The 11,772-nt window shown below is 42.3% G+C and overlaps 1 protein-coding gene across 1 annotated transcript in view; it reads left to right on the forward strand.

Moving 5' to 3' along the window:
• LOC106606471 (ras-related protein Rab-26) overlaps positions 1–7,339 on the forward strand; it is a 96,167-nt gene extending 88,828 nt beyond the window's left edge. The window contains exons 8-9 of the mRNA XM_014202684.3: positions 4,877–4,953; positions 5,842–7,339. Of these exons, the coding sequence (XP_014058159.3) occupies positions 4,877–4,953; positions 5,842–5,941 (177 nt within the window). The 3' untranslated portion in view covers positions 5,942–7,339. The remainder of the gene's footprint in view (positions 1–4,876; positions 4,954–5,841) is intronic.
• The last annotated feature ends 4,433 nt before the right edge of the window (positions 7,340–11,772 follow it).

Genomic DNA, 11,772 nt, shown 5'->3' on the forward strand with positions numbered 1-11,772 from the left:
TCTCTCTCTGTATCTCTCTCTCTGTATCTCTGTATCTGTATCTACAGTTCAAGTCGGAAGTTTACATACACCTTAGCCAAATACATTGAAACTCAGTTTTTCACAATTCCTGACATGTACAGTGGGGGGGAAAAAGTATTTGATCCCCTGCTGATTTTGTATGTTTGCCCACTGATAAAGAAAGGATCAGTCTATAATTTTAATGGTAGGTTTATTTGAACAGTGAGAGACAGAATAACAACAAAAATATCCAGAAAAACGCATGTCAAAAATGTTATAAATTGATTTGTATTTTAATGAGGGAAATAAGTATTTGACCCCCTCTCAATCAGAAACATTTCTGGCTCCCAGGTGTCTTTTATACAGGTAACGAGCTGAGATTGGGAGCACACTCTTAAAGGGAGTGCTCCAAACCGCAGCTTGTTACCTGTAAAAAAGACACATGTCCACAGAAGCAATCAATCAATCAGATTCCAAACTCTCCACCATGGCCAAGACCAAAGAGCTCTCCAAGGATGTCAGGGACAAGATTGTAGACCTACACAAGGCTGGAATGGGCTACAAGACCATCACCAAGCAGCTTGGTGAGAAGGTGACAACATTTGGTGCGATTATTCGCAAATGGAAGAAACACAAAAGAACTGTCAATATCCCTCGGCCTGGGGCTCCATGCAAGATCTCACCTCGTGGGGTTGCAATGATCATGAGAACGGTGAGGAATCAGCCCAGAACTACACGGGAGGATCTTGTCAATGATCTCAAGGCAGCTGGGACCATAGTCACCAAGAAAACAATTGGTAACACACTACGCCGTGAAGGACTGAAATCCTGCAGCGCCCGCAAGGTCCCCCTGCTCAAGAATACATATACATGCCCGTCTGAAGTTTGCCAATGAACATCTGAATGATTCAGAGGACAACTGGGTGAAAGTGGTGTGGTCAGATGAGACCAAAATGGAGCACTTTGGCATCAACTCAACTCGCCGTGTTTGGAGGAGGAGGAATGCTGCCTATGACCCCAAGAACACCATCTCCACCGTCAAACATGGAGGTGGAAACATTATGCTTTGGGGGTGTTTTTCTGCTAAGGGGACAGGACAACTTCACCGCATCATTTGACGGGGCAATGTACTGTCAAATCTTGGGTGAGAACCTCCTTCCCTCAGCCAGGGCATTGAAAATGGGTCGTGGATGGGTATTCCAGTATGACAATGACCCAAAACACACGGCCAAGGCAACAAAGGAGTAGCTCAAGAAGAAACACATTAAGGTCCTGGAGTGGCCTAGCCAGTCTCCAGACCTTAATCCCATAGAAAATCTGTGGAGGGAGCTGAAGGTTCGAGTTGCCAAACGTCAGCCTCGAAACCTTAATGACTTGGAGAAGATCTGCAAAGAGGAGTAGGACAAAATGTGTGCAAACCTGGTGGCCAACTACAAGAAACGTCTGACCTCTGTGATTGCCAACAAGGGTTTTGCCACCAAGTACTGTCATGTTTTGCAGAGGGGTCAAATACTTATTTCCCTCATTAAAATGGAAATCATTTTATAACATTTTTTACATGCATTTTTCTGGATTTTTTGTTGTTATTTTGTCTCTCACTGTTCATATAAACCTACCATTAAAATTATAGACTGATCATTTCTTTGTAAGTGGGCAAACGTTCAAAATCAGCAGGGGATCAAATACTTTTTTCCCCCACTGTAATCCTAGTGACAATTCCCTGTCTTAGGTCAGTTAGGATCACCACTTTATTTTAAGAATGTGAAATCTCAGAATAATAGTAGAAAGAGTGATTTATTTCATATTTTATTTCTTTCATCACATTCCCAGTGGGTCAGAACTGTATATACGCTCAATTAATATTTGGTAGCGTTGCCTTTAAATTGTTTAACCCGGGTCAAACGTTTCGGGTAGCCTTTCACAAGCTTCCCACAATAAGGTGGGTGAATTTTTGCCCATTCCTCCTGACAGCTGGTGTAACTGAGTCAGGTTTGTAGGCCTCCTTGCTCGCACACGCTTTTTTAGTTTTGCCCGCAAATGTTCTATAGGATTGAGGTCAGGGCTTTGTGACGGCCACTCCAATACCTTGACTTTGTTGTCCTTAAGCCATTTTGCCACAACTTTGGAAGTGTGCTTGGGGTCATTGTCCATTTGGAAGACCCATTTGCAACCAAGCTTTAACTTCCTGACTGATGTCTTGAGATGTTGCTTCAATATATCCAATATATCCAATCATTTTCCTGCCTCATGAAGCCATCTATTTTGTGAAGTGCACCAGTCCCTCCTGCAGCAAAGCACCCACACAACATGATGCTGCCACCCTGTGCTTCACGGTTGGGATGGTGTTCTTCGGCTTGCAAGTGTCCCCCTTTTTCCTCCAAACATAACAATGGTCATTATGGCCAAACAGTTCTATTTTTGTTTCATCAGACCAGAGGACATTTCTCCAAGAAGTACGATCTTTGTCCCCATGTGCAGTTGCAAACCGTAGTCTGACTTTTTTATGGCGGGTTTTGGAGCAGTGGCTTCTTCCTTGTTGAGTGGCCTTTCAGGTTATGTCGATATAGGTCTCGTTTTACTGTGGATATAGATACTTTTGTACCTGTATCCTCCAGGATCTTCACAAGATCCTTTGCTGTTGTTCTGGGATTGATTTGCACTTGTCGCACCAAAGTACGGTCATCTCTAAGAGACAGAACACGTCTCCTTCCTGAGCGGTATGACGGCTGCGTGGTCCCATGGTGTTTATACTTGCGTACTATTGTTTGTACAGATGAACGTGGTACCTTCAGATGTTTGGAAATTGCTCCCAATGATGAACCAGTCTTGTGGAGGTGTACAATTTTTTTCTGAGGTCTTGGCTGATTTCTTTTGATTTTCCCATGATGTCAAGCAAAGAGGCACTGAGTTTGAAGGTAGGCCTTGAAATACATCCACAGGTACACCTCCAATGGACTCAGGCTAATTGACATCATTTATCAGAAGCGTCTAAAGCCATGACATCATTTTCTGGAATTTTCCAAGATGCTTAAAGGCACAGTCAACTTAGTGTATGTAAACTTCTGACCCACTGGAATTGTGATACAGTGAATTATATGTGAATTAATCTGTCTGTAAACAATTGTTGGATAAATTACTAGTTTGTTAACAAGAAATTTGTGGAGTGGTTGAAAAACAAGTTTTAATGACTCCAACCTAAGTGTATGTAAACTTACGACTTCAACTGTATCTCTCTCTCTCTCTGTCTGTATCTCTCTCTATCTCTCTCTGTTTCTCTCTCCGTATCTCTCTCGCTCTGTATCTATCTCTCTCTCTTTCTCTGTTTCTCTCTTTCTCTGTATCGCTCTTTTTCTGTATCTCTTTCTCTCTCTTTCTCTCTCTCTGTATCTCTCTCTTTCTCTCTCTGTATCTCTCTCTCTGTATATATATCTCTCTCTGTCTGTCTGTCTGTCTGTCTGTCTGTCTCTCGCTCGCTCTGTCTGTCTCGCTCTCTCTCTTCTCTCTCTTTCTCGCAATTTAATTCTAGCAGCTTTATTGGCATGGAAAACATATGTATATGTTGCTAAAGCACTCTCTCTCTCTCTCTCTCTCTCTCTCTCTCTCTCTCTTCTTTCTTTCTTTCTTTCTTTCTTTCTTTCTTTCTTTCTTTCCTTCTTTCCTTCTTTCTTTCCTTCTTTCTTTCTTTCCTTCTTTCTTTCTTATTGGACTCAGTCCCTTGATCCAATTCATATTGATTTTCACCGTTGGGAGGAAAATGCACCATCTGCAAGAAATAAAAGATAAATATCAAGAAGAAAGGCCAGGTTTATGAGATATTACTTTACCATAGAACATGAATGTAGTCTGTTTGTGTACACTATCTTAGCACCAAGGATCACATCCTGCTATCTTGATATTATCTACAGGCTCTTTCATGCTTCTACAGGATGGACATCTAGTCTCCTTTTTTATATGTTTGTATTCTCTCTATAAACATATGCATACAATACAACAGTGAGGAATATTTCGTTTAACTCAATTTCACAGCGATGTACTCTCAGATGAATACAGATACTGGTGCAAATAGGACTTTGAATGTTGCAGGAAATGTGAATACACTTTCTCATTCCCCCTGACTACTGCTGTGGAACACGGCTACAATATAAATATCAAAGTGCCTTGCAGACCTGGGTTCAGCTACTATTTGAAATCATGTCAAATAGTTTAGATGGGCTTGATTGAGCTTGCTTTGCGCAATGGAACCAATAAGAAAGTCCCAAAATTCCAAGCCCCGCCCATCCGACTCTCCAGACAGGCTAAAGCAAACGCTCCAAGTATTTAATGGACTTCAAATAGTATTTAAACCCAGTCTGGTGCATTCCTCTAGTGCTGATAGCATAAACCTGGAGAGAGGAACACATTAGCCTAGTCATTACTATGGTGCTGGATGCTGAGACAAATCTCCCACGCACACCCTGCCTGAGGAATTGTTTGTCACATAGCTAGCATTCCAATCTGCTCATTGGAATGGTTCTGAACTGAAGGTGCACTCCCAGCAGTACTATAGTCACTCCAGGACAGATGTGTTGTAGTGTCTGTATGATTTCCCTGTGTTGTTGTGTCTTCTGGGTGCTGATGGTGAATGTTAAAAGGGGTTTATGCTCAATATTCTTTGTCATTAGCTGCTGTGCCTAAAACACGCACATCATTTGTTACTGCCTGGCCAGCCAGAGGGCAACAATGGTCTCTAATACTGTTACCATTAGCAGCAAAGTAACTTTGTCCCCAGGCTATCAGGGAGGATATCTGGTGCTCTAGACTAGCTACAAAGACACTCAAGACAATGTGAATGTGGAGTGTTCAACTCAAGATGCCCTGCCTGTCTGTTTCTCTGCAGGAGTTTGGGGTTCCATACATGGAGACCAGTGCAAAGTCTGGCCTCAATGTGGAGTTAGCCTTCACTGCTGTGGCCAAGTGAGTATGAAACTACACAGGGGTCCAGTCCAGAAACAAGCCCTAGCCACTGTCCTCTAGCCTTTAGCCCCTTGTCCCTGGCCTTTAGCCTTTAGGCCCTAGCCACTGTCCTTTAGCCCCTTGTCCCTGGCCTCTAGCCTTTAGCCCCTTATCCCTGGCATCTAGCCTTTAGCCCCTTGTCCCTGGCCTATAGCCCCTTGTCCCTTTCCTCTAGCCTTTAGCCCCTTGTCCCTGGCCTCTAGCCTTTAGTCCCTGGCCTCTAGCCTGTAGACCCTTGTCCTTGGCCTCTAGTCTTTATCCCCTCGTCCCTGGCCTCTAGCCTTTATCCCCTTGTCCCTGGCCTCTAGCCTTTATCCCCTTGTCCCTGGCCTCTAGCCTTTAGCCCCTTGTCCCTGGCCTCTAGCCTTTATCCCCTTGTCCCTGGCGTCTAGTCTTTATCCCCTTGTCCCTGGCCTCTAGTCCTAGACCCTGGGCTCTAGCCTGCAGCCCCTAGACCCTAGCCTTTAGTCCCTGGGCTCTAGCTCCTAGACCCTGGCCTCTAGCCTTCAGTCCCTGGGCTCTAGCTCCTAGACCCTGGCCTCTAGCCTGCAGCCCCTAGACCCTAGCCTTTAGTCCCTGGGCTCTAGCTCCTAGATCCTGGCCTCTAGCCTGCAGCCCCTAGACCCTAGCCTTTAGTCCCTGGGCTCTAGCTCCTAGACCCTGGCCTCTAGCCTTTAGTCCCTGGGCTCTAGCTCCTAGTCCCTGGTTCTCTAGCCTTCAGCCCCTAGACCCTGGCTCACTCTCTCCCTCTCTATTCATCTACACTGTTCCACTTCCTCCTACTTGACTTCTCACTCCATTCCATCTCTTTCTCTTTTCCTCCTCCCTTCTCATCTCTTCCTTTCTCAGAGAGCTGAAGCACAGGTCTATGAAGGAGCCCAACGAGCCCAAGTTTAAGCTTCAGGACTACGTCAACAAGGAGATGAAGAGTGCTGGATGTGCATGTTAGAACATGTTAACCTTGGGGTGGCAGGGTAGCCTAAAGGTTGCAAGTTCAAATCCCCGAGCTGATAAGGTACAAATCTGTCATTCTGCCCCTGAACAGGCAGTTAACCCACTGTTCCTAGGCCGTCATTGAAAATAAGAATTTGCGTGCGTGCGTGTGCGTGCTAGCTCGTGTCTTGCTCCACGTCTGATGTATTACACTCATACAAGGTGATATTATATGACTGCCTGTGGCCTCAGCCTGTGAGATAGAGAGCCAGTCATGTGTGAGATATACCTACATCACTAACCACACAGTTTGCCATTCCTTTGTCCTCTCTATGCCCTCTGAAAAAATCCATTATGTCCATATTCTAATATTATCTGTGAGGCGTCTCTCTCCTCTCCTCACCTCTCTCCCGTCTCTCCTCACCTCTCTTTTCCTCTCTTTTCTCTCCTCTCTCTCTCCTCTTTTCTGAGACCCACTGCTCCACCTCCTTCTGCATCTGTGAATGTACTTCTATATCCAGCCATGATTCTTACCCCATCAGTGCTGACCTTGTTAACCCCATGACAGTCTGACCATGTTAACCCCATGACTGTCTGACGCTATTAACCCTATGACTGTCTGACGCTATTAACCCTATGACTGTCTGACCATGTTTACCCTATGACTGTCTGACCATGATAACCCTATGACTGTCTGACCCTGTTAACCCCATGACTTTCTGACCCTGTTAACCCCATGACTTTCTGACCCTGTTAACCCCATGACTTTCTGACCCTGTTAACCCCATGACTGTCTGACCCTGTTAACCCCATGACTGTCTGACCCTGTTAACCCCATGACTGTCTGACCCTGTTAACCCCATGACTTTCTGACCCTGTTAACCCCATGACTTTCTGACCCTGTTAACCCCATGACTTTCTGACCCTGTTAACCCCATGACTTTCTGACCCTGTTAACCCCATGACTGTCTGACCCTGTTAACCCCATGACTGTCTGACCCTGTTAACCCCATGACTTTCTGACCCTGTTAACCCCATGACTGTCTGACCCTGTTAACCCCATGACTGTCTGACCCTGTTAACCCCATGACTGTCTGACCCTGTTAACCCCGTGACTGTCTGACCCTGTTAACCCCGTGACTGTCTGACCCTGTTGTTAACCTTGTGACTGTCTGACCATGATAACCCTATGACTGTCTGACCATGTTAACCCCATGACTGTCTGACCATGTTAACCCCATGACTGTCTGACCATGTTAACCCTATGACTGTCTGACCAGGTTAACCCTATGACTGTCTGACCAGGTTAACCCTATAACTGTCTGACCATGTTAACCCTGTGACTGTCTGACCATGTTAACCCTGTGACTGTCTGACCATGTTAACCCTATAGCTGTCTGACCATGACTGTCTGACCATGCCTTACCACCCTTACCCCTGACTGTCTGACCCTGTTAACCCCCCCACCCTGACTGTCTGACCATGTTAACCCTGTGACTGTCTGACCATGTTAACCCTGTGACTGTCTGACCATGTTAACCCTGTGACTGTCTGACCATGTTAACCCTATAGCTGTCTGACCATGACTGTCTGACCATGTTAACCTTATGACTGTCTGACCCTGTTAACCCCATGACTGTCTGACCATGTTAACCTTATGACTGTCTGACCCTGTTAACCCCATGACTTTCTGACCCTGATAACCCTGGAAGTGCATCTCTCATGACCGCAGCTACCCATCTAGCTCACTCAAACTAGCTAATCTAGAACCCTCAAACTAGCTGATCTAGAACCACTCAAACTAGCTGATCTAGAACCACTCAAACTAGCTGATCTAGAACCACTCAAACTAGCTGATCTAAAACCACTCAAACTAGCTGATCTAAAACCACTCAAACTAGCTGATCTAGAACCACTCAAACTAGCTGATCTAAAACCACTCAAACTAGCTGATCTAGAACCACTCAAACTAGCTGATCTAGAACCACTCAAACTAGCTGATCTAAAACCACTCAAACTAGCTGATCTAGAACCACTCAAACTAGCTGATCTAGAACCACTCAAACTAGCTGATCTAGAACCACTCAAACTAGCTGATATAGAACCACTCAAACTAGCTGACCTAGCTACTTTTTTTGCCTATTTCTTTTTAAATGACTTTTTTTGATTATTTTGCTTAACACCTTGAGATTCTGAACCTCCATCACTGTCTTACTTGGTTAAACTCCACTGTCAGTTCTCCTGCTTGATCCAACGTGTTCATAATAAGAAAAGGAAAAGTGACAATGTCCCGCAGAGCTCATTGTATGAATGTATCCCTGTACAGTATCTGGATGAATGTATATATTGTATGTAGTCGAATGTTTATAGTCAGGTCATTGTCAGTTGTCAGGCTGGCTCAGTATCACAGTACAGATGTAGGATCTTAATTTGAGCCAGTTCTTGACCGCAGGAAAATAATCCTGCAGCAACAGGAAATGTGAATTATTATGTGGATTATAATTAATGGGCATTTTTGTAGGGGTTGATACATTTTCGTTAAGGCAAATCAAGTCTGACATTTTAAAGTGGAAATTACAATCTTTAGAAGCCTTTTTAAACCTTGAATAGATTACACGTTTGCTTTTCCTGCTGTGCAGGGAAATTCTCAGCGACAAAGAGTGATCAAATTAAGATTCTACATCATAAAGTCATATGTTCAGGCTTTTTCAGCCAACTTCAACTCACCAGCATTCTAATCTCCTACAGTGGTATTCATTTATAACAAGCATTTTCCTAAAGATCACCCATAAGCGAATGTAGTGAAATGTATATTCAGCGTTAGATTTAAGACATTGATGGAAAATGTTAAAGTGTAGTGTTTTACCTGTCAATCAAAATAAAGGCAGATTTGAATTCAGTGGCAATTTCAAAATCACTCTGAAGTCCAATAAATCTAAAGTAAATACAGTTTTAGAAATAGATTATGGTTAATGCATACATCTATTTTTCTGGTGGAAAAATACTAATTACAATGTACAAAATCTTGAATTTATTTCAGTTGGCTTTTCCTGCCAGTAAATGTTTAGTCGAGCCTTCGGTCCGTAGATCTCTTGTAGTTGTGTTAAGTGTAGACCTAGCTTGATAACGAAGCTTTGAACCTAGAGAGAACTCAAATGAAGCAAATAAAAGCATTTTTTGTGAATTTTGTCTAAAGTGTTGTACAGTAATTTGGAACGAAATATACAATAATGAAGAAAGGGAAACCAATAATATTTTGCAATATCTTTATGACTAGGCTATTGTTTCATGTTGTTTGAATCATCAATACTCTTTTGCTGCCTATTTTTTGTAATATATGTATATGGTGAATGTTATGTATATAAAGTGTTTGTCATCTTTAAATGTTTAATCAGGGTCATATCTTTTGAAAATCTTCAAGGATTTTTGTATTTACATGACATTATTTTTCTTTTCTTTCTTAACCACAAATTAAGATGTCATGTTGTTTGATTCTCATCTTTTATCAGTTCTCGGTTAATAATCAGTATTTCAAAGATCCTTCATGTACTTTCAGTATATTACCATCAACATCCATAGAAACAGAATATTAAATGTACAGTATTTACAGAACTTGAAATGAGATGTCCAGACAATGTATTGTTATACCTTCATGAGTTGTTTTACTACTTTTCAGTGTGCAACGACTTTCTTCTCAAATTAAAGTTCAATACAATAAAGATTACAACAAAATACTAGTCATTGTTGGGACTCTTGATCCAATCCAATGTGTCTCAATGTCTTTTTGTCACTTAAAAAGAACACATTGGAAATCATGGGAGTTTCTCAATTGGGGAAAAGTCTGTCCTCTTCTTGACTCCTAAATACTTTTGTATTTTGTGACCCATAAAATGAAAAGTGGTTGCCATATGTAGACGAGTGTCAATTTGTTAATAGGCAAATGGAGTAGTGTCCTCCTCAATAGCCTTCTCCCAGCGAGGAAGCACAAATGTATCCTCTCGGCTCCGTATCGTAGAAGCGTTTTGAAATCCGCCACAAAATCATATTTTTTCTTCTCGGAGGAGAAACGCATGCTCACGTTTAAAAACAATATGCTACTAAATCTGTTGTCTATAAAATGTCTGGCTACATTTCTTTTTAACACTTTACACATATTTTGGGATTCCTATCTAACTGTAATATGCCTGATGGCCACTAGTGAAGGAAAGTCTAATTTAATGCAAGCACATTTGTGTCCACGTTTTCTACCAGGAGAGGGCGGCGGAGAGGACGCGCGGAGTCGAGCAAAACCAATTGAGATTCTCCCCGTGTAAAAATCTGAGTACGAGTGTGTTCAAAGTTTTGACTTTGTCTTCCTCTGCTAGTAAAGATAAGTTACAATATATGGAAAGGACCTGTAGGCAGGACACCAAAATTACATATTAGAATACTTTAGAAATTCATCATTCCCTGTTTTCCTTTAGTTTAGCAATTTCTGAAGTATTTTAACAGGGCCCATAACATCAACTGACATATTAAATAGTATTTTTTCACTGGAGAAACTTATTCAAGTAATCCACAATTCTCCCTTTCAAATTTAGTCACTTACAGCTATAAAATAAAGGTTCCTATACCTGCAGTGCTTGTCATAATGTTAAGCTTCACAACACAAAGTGCTAAATAAATTAATATACATCTGCACCAATACAAAGAAATGAACAAGGAAATACATCCACAGTATCAATGTCTGTTTTGGAAACTACTAGAGAGACAGAGCAGTTATTATTCACTAGAGACACAAAATGGCCCTATCACATTCAGTCAGTTCTCACTGGCCTTAATGTATTATTCAGTCCAGTCTCAAAAGAGAAGAAGGAAAATATTCACTATCAACTATCAAAGCAGCATAACATTAGCTTGGTCCTGGATCGGTTAGTGCGGTTTTGCCAACTTGAGAATGGCCATAGGACTTGTCAAGACCGCAATAACAGATCTGGGACCAGGTTAGCATATCATGTCATTTAACAAACAAGGTCCACATCACACTTGTACATTCAGTCCAGGAGCCAACATTACACATATACCAGCTGTATCTCTTTTGTAAATGGTCAAGTTATTTTCTCACAACTGTAGGACAGTTAGGAAAACATTCATATGACTTTGCATTGGGCCGATTTACTGAACCTTCTCATCAATGACCTCGAACACTAATCTGCACTATACTGCCTTTGCAGTATGTCCACCTCCGTACAACACAGAATCCACGGCAGGATCCCTCACTCTGCTTATATAGATATAGCCCCTCTGTAAATGGTTTATTCCCACTGTAATCAGCCTATACTCCACAGTTTGATGTTTTATCGTTACTGTTCCGGTGTTGTATATTCTGTATGATGTCTATGTGTCTGTATTCTGTTTGTATATTGTATACCGCTGGCAGCACCAAGGCACATTCTGGGTATGTGTAAATGTACTTGGCAAATAATGGTGATTCTGATTCTGATTAACAGTGTGTGTGTATGAAATGGCCCCCTCTTCCCTATAGTGTACTACTACTACTACTACTACTACTACTACTACTACCAGAGCCCTATAAAGGTGCTTTATAGGGAATAGGGTGCCATTTCAGATGTACTCCTGAGTCCAACGACATGGAAAGATAAAGTGACTAAGAGGGTGGAGTTGGCACAAAGCTGAGTCTGGAGATACATGAGGCAGGGTCATAGAGATGAATAGAGGGTGCACTTGCCAGAAAATCTGTTTTAGCATGTGTAGTGCCTAGTGCTGAGCGATTAATCGAAATGTCGATTATTTTTCGTTTTTTGAACAACTAATTGACCGACGTCGGTTAAATTATTTGAAATCCAT

Source organism: Salmo salar, chromosome 06 (assembly GCF_965601325.2).
Source record: "Salmo salar chromosome 06, fSalSal1, whole genome shotgun sequence".
NCBI lineage: Eukaryota > Metazoa > Chordata > Actinopteri > Salmoniformes > Salmonidae > Salmo > Salmo salar.